This window comes from Molothrus ater, chromosome 6 (genome assembly GCF_012460135.2).
Source record: "Molothrus ater isolate BHLD 08-10-18 breed brown headed cowbird chromosome 6, BPBGC_Mater_1.1, whole genome shotgun sequence".
In the NCBI taxonomy this organism is placed as follows: domain Eukaryota; kingdom Metazoa; phylum Chordata; class Aves; order Passeriformes; family Icteridae; genus Molothrus; species Molothrus ater.
Genome location: NC_050483.2, coordinates 59,235,510 through 59,250,611, shown reverse-complemented (window position 1 = coordinate 59,250,611; position 15,102 = coordinate 59,235,510). Strand labels below are relative to the sequence as shown.

General features: G+C 45.9%; 1 protein-coding gene across 13 annotated transcripts in view; it reads left to right on the top strand.

Moving 5' to 3' along the window:
• The window catches only part of KTN1 (kinectin 1), a 79,334-nt gene that overhangs the window by 17,678 nt on the left and 46,554 nt on the right, over positions 1 to 15,102 (top strand). For 11 of the 13 annotated variants that reach the window (XM_054515186.1, XM_054515185.1, XM_036384199.2 and 8 more), the window contains exons 2-5: positions 5,903 to 6,460; positions 8,071 to 8,208; positions 10,526 to 10,693; positions 12,943 to 13,073. In XM_054515186.1, coding sequence (XP_054371161.1) covers positions 5,938 to 6,460; positions 8,071 to 8,208; positions 10,526 to 10,693; positions 12,943 to 13,073 — 960 coding nt within the window. In that variant the 5' untranslated portion in view covers positions 5,903 to 5,937. The remainder of the gene's footprint in view (positions 1 to 5,902; positions 6,461 to 8,070; positions 8,209 to 10,525; positions 10,694 to 12,942; positions 13,074 to 15,102) is intronic. The other 2 variants (XM_036384197.2, XM_036384191.2) reach the window with 2 other exon arrangements.

The following is a 15,102-nucleotide window of genomic DNA, read 5'->3' as shown; positions in this document are numbered from 1 at the left end:
CACAAGGGGGAGTGGAGGGGCAGATGCTGAATTCTTCTTCCTGAGCATCAACAGGACCTGAGGGAATGGCTGGAGCCTGTGTCAGGACAGGCTTAGGCTGGATTTCAAGAAAGGTTCTTCCCCCAGAGGGTGCTGGCACTGCCCAGGCTGCCAGGGAATGGGCACAGGCCTGAGGCTGCCAGAGCTCCAGGAGTGTTTGGAGCACACTCTCAAACACAGAGTGGGATTGTTGGGGTGTCTGTGCAGGGCCAGGAGTTGAACTCTGATCCTTGTGGGTCCAACTTCCAACTCAGGATATTCTCTGACTCTCTTCTGTAACTTTCTGATTTATCACTGGAATCAAAACTCACAGGTCCATTTGGACCTTCAGCTCTTCTGGCTGCTGAGTGCCTCATGCATGACTTTAAACTGCAATGTAAAAGTGACCCATGAGAAGATTGTGTGTGATCTTACTGGAAGCTGTGCCTTTTCTTTAGGTAGGTGCCAGGTGAGGTTTATGTGCTATACCTTAATTCTCCTGTGAAAAAAACTGCTTGGTGCAGTCAGCTCCTTGCTGGTGTTCTCTGCCCTGGGTGTTTTTGGGAATGCTGAGCTCAGTGTGCCTCACCTGCTAAAGTTAGCCAGGTTTTAATGAACTCAAGCAAGTTTGATGGGCTAAAATCCCAGCCTGCTCCAACAGCTCTTTGTGTCACATCACAGCAGCTCTGCTGTCTTTTGTGTCTTGTCTTGGGACATGAAAAAAACCCAAAACTGCTTAAAAAACCCGAAACTAAACCAACCTAAGCGGTAATTCTGCAGTTTTCCCATATGAAGTACCAACACTGATGTTAAATGAACTACCCTGAGGTTTCTGGCTGCCCCCCTCCCTAGAGCTTGAGCCCAGCAGTGCTTTAGTCAGGTAATACAAACAAGTCACAGAGAGCTGGTTGCTCTTGCTGTATGAATGTGGAATAGGCATGGAGTGGCTGAACTTCTGGTTTAATTTCATACCTTGCCTGTGGCAGGTCTGGGTTTAATTGCCCAAGTTGCTGGGCATCATCTCTGGAAAAGCTCTGGGGGAGGATGGGCTTGGGAGTGAAGCTGTTTTCAAGAGGATCCTCTTTGCAGCTGGCTGATATGGAGCGTGTTCCAAACTGCGTGCAGAACAGGGAGAACAAAAATAATGTTATCTGTTTGAGGAATTTATTGAATCCAGATACAGCTCTGAGGCATCTTGCTGTGTTCCTAGTGACTGTTGGATGTGAGTCTGCTTGCCAGCTTGAGAAAATCCCAGGGAAATATCCCAATTAAAGGAGCTGTTGTCTTGGCTAAATCATACGTGGTATCTCTTAAACTGCTTAGTATTTAAAAAAAAGGCACCTTGGTACCTGCATTTTCCCCCCTTTAATGTTAGTTTTTTCAAAGAGGCACAAATCCCTGAAGATTATGTGCATTTTGGGACCCAAGCTTTTATAGAAGCCATGCTTCTCATTGCTGGGGCTAAGCTATGAGTGACTCATTAGCCAGATGGGGCTATAATTTATTTCTATCTTCTCAAGTAAGTTAATCCCCTGGACCTAAACTGAATGAATATCCTGTGAAATGTGGTATCTGCACAGGGTGAAACTTGAGATTTAAATTCAGAAAGGCAGAGGGTGGGTTAGGAAATCCAGGGCAGCATGAACTGGCAGGAGAAGTCAGGTGCAGGCAGCAATAGCACACTGGAGTTCAGAAATAGTTATTTCTCTGTGGCACGGGCTCTGTTTAGGGAACAAAAGTGCAATTCTTTTGTTAAAGGCAGGATGGGAACAGTAACTGGGTCTGTGCACGGCCTGGGACAGATGCAGCTTGTTCCCCTTTTTCAGAATGACTGAAGGGGTGTTGTGAGGTCTGGGATTTACGGGCGAGACGGGAGCACGTCTGCAGGGGGAGCCTGGCACGGGTGCTGGGCTCTGAGAAACGTGAGCAAGAGCAGGCTGAGTATCAAATACAGATGAAAGGTGAGTATTTAACCAAATACCTTGAAATGGAAGTGCAGCTGAAGTTGCTGTGCCTCTGTAGGCAGTAGGGAGGAGGAGTGCAGTGTGATTGCACTGGGAGTGCCTTGCCTGGGATTGTGGGTTTGGGTGGGTGGGGAGCTGGTGCAGCTGCCCTGGAGACTTCAGAGCTGCAAGTGATAAAAGTCCCATTGCAGCACTTCTGGGGGAAAAATGCCTTTTTATTTTTGAGAGTGTCTCCTAACCAGGATGGTAAAACTAAATGGAGCAGTGAAGCTGGTAGCTGAAGGTGTGTCAATACAGCATTTGCTTTTTTCTGCTTTAATAAAATGAGTTTCTTCATCCTGTTTCTTTCTGCATGGTACAGAATTTTTTCTCCCCTATAGATTGGTTCTCGTTTTTCCAAGATGGCTTCTCAGTATAATACAGAAATACAAATGGAAATGATGAAACTGTTAATAATTGCAGATTGTCAGAGGAAAACTGGAAACTGTGTGTGAGCCAAAACACTGCCAATTTACCCCATGGCAAGGATGCCACTTTATAAAGACATTTTGACAGGGGGTGGTGTGATGGATGTTGTTTTGTCATTCTGCATAGAGCCAGCAGCAGTGGGATCCTCCTGGAGTGAGTTTTAAATACCCTTGCTGGGCTGAGATGAGAAATTAGTGTATGGCCATCAAAGCACAGCTTTTGCTGGCTGTTCCTGTGTGCTTAATCAATTCTAGTTACACCCTGAGACTTTTATTTAGATTTAGGGTTTTTTTTTTTAAACTGTGCTTCTGTGTGAAAAACTGGATTTGTGTATGGAATTCAGAGATCAGATCTGATCATAAATTCAGAGGTCTTCTTCTGATCAGTGTTTGGAGTGGAAAGGTCTGTGTATGTCATGTTTGGCTTTGCCCTGATGAGGAGGAGGGGGACAGGAGCAGGAATGGAGCCTGGGGAGTCTCTGGAGCTCATCACTGCATGCTCCAGATCTGGGAGATGATCCCATCCTTGGGGAAGTGCAGGGAGCAGGAGGGGGACAGGAGCAGGAATGGAGCTCTGGAGCTCATCACCGCAGTGTCATGCTCCAGATCTGGGAGATGATCCTGTTTTTGGGGAATTGCAGGGAGCAGGAGGGGGGACAGGAGCAGGAATGGAGCCTGGGGAGGCTCTGGAGCTTATCACTGCATGCTCCAGATCTGGGAGATGATCCCATCCTTGGGGAAGTGCAGGGAGCAGGAGGGGGACAGGAGCAGGAATGGAGCTCTGGAGCTCATCACCGCAGTATCATGCTCCAGATCTGGGAGATGATCCTGTTTTTGGGGAATTGCAGGGAGCAGGAGGGGGGACAGGAGCAGGAATGGAGCCTGGGGAGGCTCTGGAGCTCATCACCACAGTGTCATGGTCGAGATCTGGGAGATGATCCTGTTTTTGGGGAATTGCAGGGAGCAGGAGGGGGACAGGAGCAGGAATGGAGCTCTGGAGCTCATCCCTGCAGTGTCATGCTCCAGATCTGGGAGATGATCCTGTTTTTGGGGAAGTGCAGGGTGGGGGACAGAGGCTCAGCAGAGCTTGTCCAGCTCTGAGATCAGAGCCCAGCTAGTCCAGCACACATTCCCCACCCAGACTAGCTGTCCTCATTGTGGATTTATGTCTCCTCTGGAAGCAGCTGTAGCTTTTCAGTGTGTCTCTCCTCTGTGGTCTGGGAGCAGCCATCACCTTGTGGAGCATGTCCTGCCTGCATGGCCATGGTGCCCTCCTGACCCTGTTGAAGAGCTTTGAAGCTCTTTAGCAGAGCGTTACCCTGAGCCTGTGCTTTGTCCTGAGCATCTGGTGCCAGAAGCTGGGAGCTCTGTGGGGTGTGCCTGTCCATGCCATGAGTTCATGGCTGGCTGTGTGCTGGTGTCATGAGCTGGGCTGTGCTGGGCTCCTTGTGCTTGGCTATTGTAGCTGCTGCAGCAGTGTATTGTGATGATCAACTTAATTACACTTGTGAAAAATCTGCTTAATTACATATTTACTTTGGGGATTAGCTTTTCCCCGTAAGCATTCAATATTGACTTTGGCTGAGACAAATTTTCAAGATCTGCTTCCTTCAAGAGATGACTAATATTAGATCACTTGGTGCAGGGAGCTGGGTTTATCAAGTAGCTGTAATTAATAATTTTGAAAGCTCCAGCTTAGTTTTGAGCATCTGTGCTCTTTTTTTCCCCCAAAAGACAAGCTTTTCTTCCCATCCCTCTCAGCCCTTCCAAAACTTTCTGTGCTGGATGTAATTTTAGACCCTGTAATTTTCAGTGAGCTGTGTACATGCAGAAAATAAATACAAACTGGGAGGAGACTTAATGTTAAGACAACTGATGAATAATTAGTGTATTGAAGTGTTAGTCTTTTATTTGGATAACTTAATAGCCAAATTAGAGTTCCCAAGCCCTGCATTCTGTGGTGCTCAATGCACTGTACAAATATATTATCACAGGAACTCCTCTCTGTCCAGAAATTATTCTATATAACAACTCTCCCCTCTTGAGCCAGAGCCAGACTCCACACCGAGCTCTCTGCAGTGTGGCAGGATGGCACAAGCCAGTTCGTGCTAGCAGCTTCCAAACCAGTCAGGAATTGAGGTAAAACAACTTGAAATGAGTAAATCTCCTGCCCAGAGGCAAGGAGAGCCTGCCCTCTCCCTGCACCACGCAGCTTCTCCGTGGATTTTATTCCCTGTGCCCTGGGTAGACACATCTGTTTCCATTTTTCAAGCAGCAGTGGAAATATTCTGAACAACCTGGGTTAAATCCCTTGCCTTTCATTCCCCAAGAGGATGGCTGTCCCAGGGGACTCTGGAGTTGAAGAGTCATTTTCTCTTGTGTAGAGGAAAATGGAGTTGTGGCATGTGCTTCCCGTGGTGGGTTTCAAACTGAGTTGGTGGATTGGGAATTGCACTTACTTAATTAGTTTGGATTAAGTGTGGATTTTTTTTTTTACAATATTAGGTGGTAGTAGGTTTTTTTTTTGGGGGGGGGTGGTATTTTCCTTCTTGGTGCAAGCAGTCTGGAGAAGATTTGGATTCTTCCTGCAAAAATCCAGGTCTGTTTATAGCAGTCGGTTGTGAAATGGGAAAATCTGGCTTGTTTTGACCCCAAAGTTAGGTTTTTTAACCTTGTTCTGACTTCTTTTTTTTTTTGACTATGTGGTTCCTGCTTTTTTATAAAGAAAATAAATGTAATGTTTGGGACAAAAATATTGTTTTCAGCAAATTATCCTGGCATCATCTCTTCTGTATAAGTGCCCTGGAAGTTTTATACCATCACATGTTCAAAATAAGTAACAAATCTTCCTGTTTTCCCATAAATGTATGGAATTTTCATGAGTGTAAAGCTGGGTTTTGGACTTCAAAAAGCAGTTTTGAAAATACCTGATTCTTTATGGCTGACTAAAATTCAGGGCTCTCTCCTATCTTCTCCTCATTCCACTTCTGAAGCTGTCATAAATCTGGGAACAAAAGGAAGGTGAAATTTAACTCCCACTTGCCAGGATAAGAATCTGCATATACTTACTGCTCTCTATTTCACAGCCTCTGGAAGTGCTGTCTCATGTATTTCTGAAATCAGAAGCTTTAACTTTATGAAAGTCACGTGGGAAGGAAGAGTGAGGAGGATGAAGAAAAGCAAGGGAAGGGAATTATTCCCTCCCCAGATCAGCAGTCTGGCAAACTGCATTTCTTCCTATCCAGGCCAACAACTTTGAAGCAAGTGATAAATGATTCCAAAAGCTGTTCCATGGCTGATGTAGTTTGGTAATTTTATTAAAGCTACTTTGAGGCTGCTCTATAACAAGGAGAAATCTTTTATTATTATAATTGGTGGAGGAATTAACACTGAGGGAAAACCTGTTCAAAACCTAATTTTTCTTTTTTTTTTTTTTTCCCCTTTCTCCTGTAGGTTTTATAAGAAATCATAGCTAAGAAAAAAGCACAATGGAGTTTTACGAGTCTACCTACTTCATCATCCTCATCCCTTCTGTGGTTATTACAGTCATCTTCCTCTTCTTCTGGCTTTTCATGAAAGAGACTTTATACGATGAGGTCCTCGCCAAGCAGAAACGGGACCTGAAATTCCCACCCAGCAAGGCCGACAAGAAGAAAACCGAGAAGAAGAAGAACAAGAAGAAAGAGGCTCAGAACGGGAACATCCACGAGTCTGACTCAGAGAGTGCCCCTCGGGACTTTAAGCTGTCTGATGCCCTGAGCACGGATGAGGAGCCTGTCCCTGCTGTCCCCTCGGGTGGCACCGAGGCCCCCGCCGGCCTCAGGGAGAGGAAGAAGAAGGAGAAGAAGCACAAGGCCAACCAGGATGATCACGTAACTAAGGACTCGGAAGGATCCAAGTCTTCAGGCAAGAAAGTAGATCCAGTCCCTGTTACAAAACAGCCCACTCCACCATCTGAACCAACAGCAGCTAAGAAGAAGCCTGGGCAGAAGAAGCAGAAAAATGGAATGGGTATCTGATGTTGCATATGCTTCTTGCACAGAACGCCAAAACCGTGTTCTGCTTTTTGCAAGGCCACAGAGTGTCTCTCACAACTGTTCTGCCTGATCTCTATGGGGCAAAGCTCCCTTCTAACCTGCTCCTTTTTTATGAGCTATTGCTTTTTCCCCCCTGTTTTTCATCTGGCAGCAGTGCTCTGGTTTTCCTCCTCCCAGCCTTGCTTTCTTCTACTAAAGATGAAGTGAAACAGAGTAGCTCGTTCCTCTGCTTTGCTCTGTGGTTTGGCTGCTTTGCTCTCAATCAAAATTCTGATTACCTGAGAGAAGTCAGGAGATATTTTTGCTGTGTGCATTCTGAGCCAGGCAGTGAAAAAGCAGAGTCCTAAGAGTGGTTGCTCTGATAAGGGAGGGCATCTCAAGAAACCTAATAGCAGTCTGTAAAATAAATCACTCTAAGTGCAGGCTTAATGCACGGAGAGGTGTTTGGTGGCTGATTCATGGATTGGTGGCTGATTCATTGCTGCCCACCTGCTACACCTCTTTAACTGAATGGAACTGATGCTAAAACTGGGCTGGCTGTTGTGACTGAAATATCCAACCTGGAAGAGACCAAAAACTCATCAGAATCACTTCTGACTGTCTTGACCATATCCTCATCAGGATATGTCTCCATGTGGTTGTCTTGACTAGGAATAGAAGTGAAAAAAGAATAAAAATACCCAGTGCTAGAAATAAATGAAACCCAAGATATTTGCAGATCCCCTTGTGAGATGCAGGCACAGCAGGTCTGCACAGGGAGTGAGGAAAAAGAATGACATTGCTGCTTGATGTGGTAGATTTTTTTTCCTGAAAAAAAAAACCCGAAAAAACTGGAGAAGAAAGACCCACCCACTACCAACAGAGAAAGTATCCAGTCTTGTTTGTGGGTGTTCTCTACAAATCTCTGTGGCACAGTTAAAATGTGGTCTGCAAGCACAGTTCTGAGGGCAGCCACAACGAGCTCTTCTCCTTGATTACAGGAGCTGACACCAGAGCCCTGTGCTGTGTGTGTCAGCTCTGACAAGAATCTTAATATAGCACAGGCTGTCCAAAATGATAAAAAAATTTCTCACTAGAAACTGCTTTTAAAAAGAACAGTTCCCTAATGGGAAACACTTATTTTCTGCTTCTCACAGTCCCAGTAGCTATTGGGGATGTGTGTGTTTAAAGTGCCCAAGTGGGTTCATGGAGGGGAAAAGTACACTTCGAAATAAGAAAATAATATGGGTAATATGTGCTGTCTGCTCTGTCCCAGTGAAATCTGGATTGGAGTTGTTAAACTGTTCCTTGCATTGCTGTGTGTTCTGCTTGCACATGAGATTCCTGTCTTAAAAAAAAAATCACTGGGTGCTGTGGCTCTTGACTCTGCTAAACCTTCCTGTTGCTTTGGGGTCTCACCTGGTCTGGGAATTGTGTGTGTGACTCTGTGTTTGTATGTGTGTGGGGATAAATTTGTGTTCTGATTTAAAAGAAGTGAGTTTGTTTTCCTGGGATTGGAGAATTTGGTTATTACAGATCTGCTGATTGCAAGGTAATGCTGAGAATATACACAAGAGCATATATTGTCTCAATTGTCTGTTGCAGATGATCAAGATAGTAAGACTGATTCTGTTGTATCTCCTGCCAAAAAGCAAGAGCCAGTGCTGCTCCACCAGGAGATAAAGCAAGAAAATGTGTCAGGGAAGAAGAAGGTCTCTGCAAAGAAGCAGAAAGTTGATAATGGTAAGAATCCAGTCTGTGACGTTGCTCAGATAAACCTGACTGTTAAACCTTTTTGCCATCCATGCTTTAGTTCCTCTTCCTTTGGAAAAGGAACTCAGAGAACAGTAACTCTTGATTTGAAAAAGCAGGAATTCCAGGTAGGAAAGATTGCTAAGCTTGAGATCTGTTAAATGTTATAAACACCTGGTACCACTGAGCATGGGATAATGAATGTTGTGAACCTTTCTGAGCTCTCTTGGATCCAAATATCCACACTTGAATGAGGAGTAATGAACAGACTTGAAGTTGCTCTGAGCAAGGCATGTCTGGAACTGCTGCAGTCATTGCCCCAAACAAGATTGCAGTTTTTTCAGGCAGTTGCTTTGACCACATTCCTCTCTTATTGTCCTTTTGTTGGCTGGCTCTTGCTCCAGCAAAAACTGTTCATCTTTGCTGTCAAGGCCTTCACTGTTGTCACCCCTTGTTCTCTGCCAAGATGCTGCTTCTTGTGTCCTCTTGGCTCACTGTGCCTCTGTGTCTGTGTTTTTCTCTTTTTTTTTTTTTATGTTTTTTACAATGACTGCTGTTGTGTCTGGCTTTTGGACACAGGGTGACCATGAAGTTCTGTGAGGCCACCTTTTGAGCTTCCCAAGACTCTTCTCTGCTGGGGCAGCTGTGAAGCTGGGAGCTGATGGGCTGCTCCTGGAGCACTGTTGCCCACTGTTCCCTTGATACTTTGGTCAGGTTATCAGGGTGCAGATCTGTTGTGGGCCCTGTTCAGCCCAGGATGGAGTTCCAGGCTCTGTAGGGTTCCTGTATAACTGAAAAACTCCTAAATAATCCTGGGAAAAGCCTACTGATGGGGAACTCAGGACGGGATCACCTTTTATTCTTGTGCTTTTCCTGATGGAAATATGTGCATTGCACTTTTTTAGGGGCCCCAAACTTGTCTGTACAGGGCAGTAAATGTCAGTACCAGGTCAGCAGTAGCAAAGCTGAGCTGTCAGTGCTACAGGGCAATAGCTCAAGCATTATTTGAATGCAAACTGTTTTCTTTTCAAGCCACCTCTCCAAAATCAGGGTAAAAATGAGCTGTGGTGGACACCAGGATTAGCCAAGACACGACTATGGGGATTTCATACTGCAAAATGTCTCATTGATATTAAATAGGTGTTGAAAGGAAGGGAAGTTCATAAGGAGAGGAAGGGAAAATATGAGGAGAGCAGCTGGTGGTTGTTTCTGCTAGAGGAGAGCTCTCCTCTCTTCTGAGCTTGCAGTGTACCTGCAGGTGTTTGCTGGCTGCTTAAGTGGAGAGACACCAGGTGACACAGAAAGGTCCATCTGGCCTATTCTCCTCCTTTTACAGAGCTAGAATTTAGGGGTGTTTCATAACTGCCTCTCTGGCAGCCAGGAGTGCATCCTTGTTCTGCACTGATGCCCAAACCCTGCATCCCACCCAGTTCCTCCTGTCTCTGTGCTGCTGCCTGGCATCTGTTGTCCATCAGCCCTGCACTCTGGGCTGGCTGGGGCAGGAATTTGCCCCTGGCATCCTGCAGGCAGTGTGGAGCAGGAGCTGGGCAAGCAGCAGCTGCAGCTCTGGCTGTGCCTCTTGCCCCAGCTCTGTCACTCCTGCTCTCCCCTCTCCTGCTTTCGTCTCTGCTGAGGAGCTCTTTGGACAGAGGCTGCTCCTCACCACGGTGATCCAGTGGTGTGGGAGTGGAGGGCTGGGGTCAGGCAGAGCCTCTGGGCACCTCTCTGCACGTTAATGATGCCCAAAGCCTGCTCTGACAGATGAGAGATCTTCATTAAGTGCAGCGGAGTCTGCATGCAAAATAAGCACGAGTGCTGCCCCTGCTGCATGTTCTGCCCGAGTGGCTGAGTTCACAGGTGATGTAATCCATGAAAATGCTGCCAGTGAAGTACCAGCTTTTAACAGAATAGGGACAAAAGGCTTTATTCATATTTTAGGGATGCTGAATGATTTTCTCCACAGCCACAAGTAAAACCATTGATGCCATGTGCAACTTTCTTACTGAAGTGAAATGAAAGTCAAATGTAAAGGTTCTTCTCTTCTTGTTAAAATGCTAAAAGACAGCTTTGGAAGTAGAAATTTAATTGAAGCTATTAAATTACTATGCATTAGAGACCTTTATTTAATGGACTTAGCTGAAGAGCTTTAATGAGTTAAACTGTGAAGGATGATAGAAATGGAGAGTATAATTAACTATTGAGGTTGGAGATGCTTTACTTCAACTCTTAATATTGTGGCACCTTTTCTAAAAATGTTGGTGTCAATTATTACAAAGCTTTAACCCATCCTGTGGACTTATGATTACAGTTTTGGTGGATGAACCTCTTATTCAAGCAACTACTTATATTCCTTTGATGGATAATTCTGACTCAGGCACTTTGGAAAAGCGTGAGCCGGTTGAAGTTGTAAAACACAATGTGAACGAGGGCATCCAGAAGAGCAGTGGCAAGAAACTGAAGAATGAAACAGATAAAGGTAAGAAACTGATATTTCAGTGTGTTTCTGGCATAGCCTGCTTGCAAACTTCAGCAGGGAAGACGTGTGGGGAGGGGGATTCTCTCTGATGTAACGTGAAGAAGGGATTGGAGGAAAATGCTTTTGCAGGATGCCCTTCTTGTGTGTGCTCATTTCTGCCTTGTCTTTGGCACTGTGGAAAGGGCTCTGTGCCATCTGAATCCTTTCACCTCTGACTGGGCTTTTGTGTCCCCAGTGAGCAAAGGGGTGATCACAGACCACACAGATGCAGCGAGGGAGTTCACAGTGGAGAGTTCAGACGTTGCTCACAGGGATGGACTCCAAACCCAGGGCATTCAGCACAAGCTCTTGGGGTCTGCTGGAGGCTGGAAGGGCACCTGCATGCTCTAGCGCTGTTCATGGAGCTATCTGAGGCTGACCCAGTGCAATACAGAGTGACCTGAAGCAGATTGTCAGTGGAGAGAGTCTGGCACTTTCCAGGGAGACTCAAATTTTCCCTTCAGTGCAGTTGGAATTGCTTGGGACAGGAGAACTTCCTTCATACTCTCCCACAAATGCCTGGAGTGATTAATGAGCATTGTGTTCCACTCTGAAGCTTTAAATAGGCCTCTGACCATCTCAAAGCCTGATGAGTTGAGACCTCAGGTTTGTGAGCAGCCAGAGAGAAGCCAGGCAGCTGAGCAGTGACACCCAGCTCAGGTTTGGACAGGAGGCTGATTCTCCAATATTGTCTGGTCACTCATTTCACTCTTTGGAGCCTCTCTTTTTAGTCTTGTCTTCTAAAATACCCCCTCCAAAGCTTCCAGGCAGCTCTTTCATTGGATTCCCACATTGCTGAGGCTCCTGTTGTGCTGCTGGCTCAGTGGCTGCACGTTACTGCCCTGCAGCATCAGAGCCCCTCACGTGCTCCTGTCCCTTCTCATTTCCTCGGCACGCTGTGACCTTCTCCATGAACTCCTAATTCTCCTGTGTCAGCTGGGATTTGCCCTCCCAATATAGAAATCTTGCCCTGCTCTAATTGTAAGCTCCTTGGGTGCAAGGGCAAGGTCTCTGTGCCTTCAGGGAGCACAGGGCTGGGGCTGCTCCTGGCCCAGCTGGGATCAGTTCCTGGGCTGTGGTCTCAGCATCTTGGCATGTCCTGGTAGCAGCATCACTGGTGATGTCAGTGCAGCACTGATGTGAGCTGAAGTGAAGGCTCAGTTGGGTTTAGGACTAGGACAGAGTGTGCTAGAATCCCTCAGCACTCCCTCCCCATGCTGTGTCATTCAGTGATTTTATGCTTGGTAATTTATTTCAGGGCATAGAGTCACTGCTGCTTTTTTGTTCTTCATTTATTTCTCAGACAGATCTTTGGGTTTGATGTGTTAACTTGATTTCAGGGGCATGTTTAGCACCTGTGGTGACCAGACCTGTCTCTGTGATATATGGGCCAATTTCTGACCAAGCATCACTTCTACACTTGTGCTTTTTTTAATTCTCCCCATCCCTTCACACACTTTTGGGCATTGGTGAATATTTGACAGGGATATAGGGTGCCTTGGTCTTGGGCTCCCATTCCCTGGAGTCAGAGGGCCACCTAATGACCTGTCTGTGAGCAGCCTGTTTGTGAGCAATGGTTTTTGTTAGAGAAAACAGTTTTGTTTCAGTTGAATTGTCTTTCCTTGTGTGTGTGTGTGTCTCTTTAAACACTTGGTCAGCCATTAAGAGGGATTTTACTGATTTATCTTCCTGCTGCTGAACTCTTCTTGCAGCAGTTCCCTCAATCTAAATTTGGAAGTTAATATTTTTGTCTTCCATATATTGTAATCAATAATGTGCCAGTTTTTTAATTAATTAACTTTTCACGTGCATATTACTTGTGTAGCCAGGCTGTCCTCCAAATTGAGAGCTCAGTTGAAATTACTGTCATGATACACTGGAAAGGACTCTTTCACATTTATGCTGTTTTTCTCCTCCAAAATCTGTGTTATGCTTTGTCTTCTTGCTAGCAACACTATAAACGTTACCAACTGTGCAAACAGAGTGCTGGGATTTTCTCTTTTCCCAAAACTATCAGCTGGCAGATTGTTATCAGGTTTAAATTGGAGAGATGTTGTTTTTGCTGAATGTTCGTGACCTCTTGCTTCTTGGCATTTCAGACTGGAATTAAATATAATGCATAATGATACCCCATCACATGCTGTTTCAAGGCAAAATAAATAATTCTGTATGGAGTCCAAAGTAAATAAATCCTCCCTTCTGTGTTGCAGAGAATGCTGAAGTAAAATTCAAGGATTTTGTAACATCCATGAAGAATATGATCTTCTCTGAAGACGAGGCCCGTTGTGTAGTGGAAGTGTTAAAGGAAAAATCTGGTGCAATTCATGATTTCTTGCAAAAGGTGAATGACTGTGGAGTGTGGGGGGAAGGCAAAACTGATTAAACAAACAGAAATTGGAAGGGGTGCTGTCAGATGAGCTCTGTCAGTGTGATCTGCCCAGAGTCTGCCTTTGGGAGACTCTCTCCAGCTGCTCTGGGCTTGCCTGGCATGCAGCACTGAGCTCTCAGATGCCTTTGTGCTGCCATCTGCCATGCCAGGGGTGGCTCTGACCACTTGGGAAGAGCAGGAATGGCCATGGAGAGCAAGGAATCAAGCAGGAATGCTGCTGCTGACACGTGTGTGTTGGCACAGGGAGGGATGGCTGGTGACTTTTGGGAGTGATCTTTCCCAAATGTGTAAATAGGGTAAGCTATGGGAGGAATTCAGAACAAGCTACTGTGGCTGTGCACTTGATCAGCTAATTCTGTGTTTTGCAAGTCTCTACAATGTAGTTTGACTTCTTTGGATATTTTTCATAGGATTGTGGGCAGTTCAGGTTTGGAAGGGACCTCAAGGGGTTTGGAGTGGTCCAGCCTCCTACTTGAAGCAGGACCAGCTCTGAGGTCAGCCCATGCTGCTCAGGGCTTTATCCAGGCTGAGTATCTTGAAGCCTTCAGGAAATGGCTGCAAAACCCCTCTGGGCAACCTGTGCCAGTGCTTGGCAGTTCTTTTTAATTCTTGTAGTCAAGACAGAAGAGAATGGTGTCCATCAGTACCTTATCAGTACAGAATCTCACAATCCTTGGGGTGGAAGGGAGCTCTGGAGGCCATCCAGTCCAATCTCCTGGCCAAGGCAGGGTCACCTGGAGCAGGTGACACAGGAATGTGTCCATGTGGATTTGGAATGTCTCCAGAGAGTGAAACTCCACCCTTCTCTGGGCAGCTTTGCCATCCTCTGGGGAAAGCAGCTCTTTTTCACATTGAGGTGCACCTCGTGTTTTAGTTTGTGGCCATTGCTCCTGGTCCTGTTGCTGGCACACACCTACTCCTCCCTGCCATGACTCACTGTGGGTGTCACTTTGTGCTTGTCACATCCTGTGTGTCACACTTGAGCTTTTGCAATCCTGTGTTCCTCTGCAGACCCGGTACCAGAAATGCAGAACTGGCTCCGTGTCAGTCCAATTAATGCAATATATCAAAATAACAGCACAGTTTGGGCTGGGAGGGGCTTCAGGAGGCTCTGCAGTCCAGATGCCTGCTCAGAACAGCTCCAACACTGAATTCTGAGCAATTTGCTCAGGGATTTGTCCAGTTGCATCTTGAAAACCTCCAAAGACAAAACCCAGTAGTGCTGCCCTTGGAATGGTGTTGCCTGTTTGAGCAGCCACCCTGCTTGCTCTGGTTTTTTCTTGTTTTAAAGGAAGGTTTGGTGTTAAAGCTGAACCTTTAGGATGAAAACTGGGTTTGTAGACAACAAAAAAAAAGTGGGTTTCTGTAGGTGGAAGTGTGAATTGTGTTCTCTCTGTAGCTCATGCAAGTCCCTGACAGTGTGTTTGTACTGCAGGCATGCACATTACCACTAAAGGAGAATTTCCAGACAAATTCAGGGTCCATTTATGGGGCTGACACTTCTTTCCTTCTTCAGTTATCAGACTTCAGTGAGTGAAGTCCAAGTAGTCCAAGCTCCTCCTCAAAGCAGCACCAGCTCTGAGGTCAGCACAGGCTGCTCAGGGCTTTATCCAGTCTGGGCTTGAAACCTGCAAGGGCTGAGACTGCACAACCATCACACTGCCCTGAGTCAAATCTGAGCACAAACACATAGAATGTGTGCTCTTTATTACATTTATTTCATTTGTAGGACCAGTATGCAAGTAGCATGGGGATTGTTCCTCTGGGTCTACTCCCTGGAGCATCTCTGAAACTTTTTGTGTCAGTGTGCCAGCAGAAATGTAACTACATCAGCTGGGGGCTCTCCTGGGAAGTGGAAGGAGACACCAGATCAGTGTTTCTTTTTCCCTTTGTGGTGAGATATTTCAAGCAATTACATTTGTTGGATTGTGCCTGCCCTGAGTGTGGGCTGGACCAGCTGATCTTGGAAGTCCTTCCAACC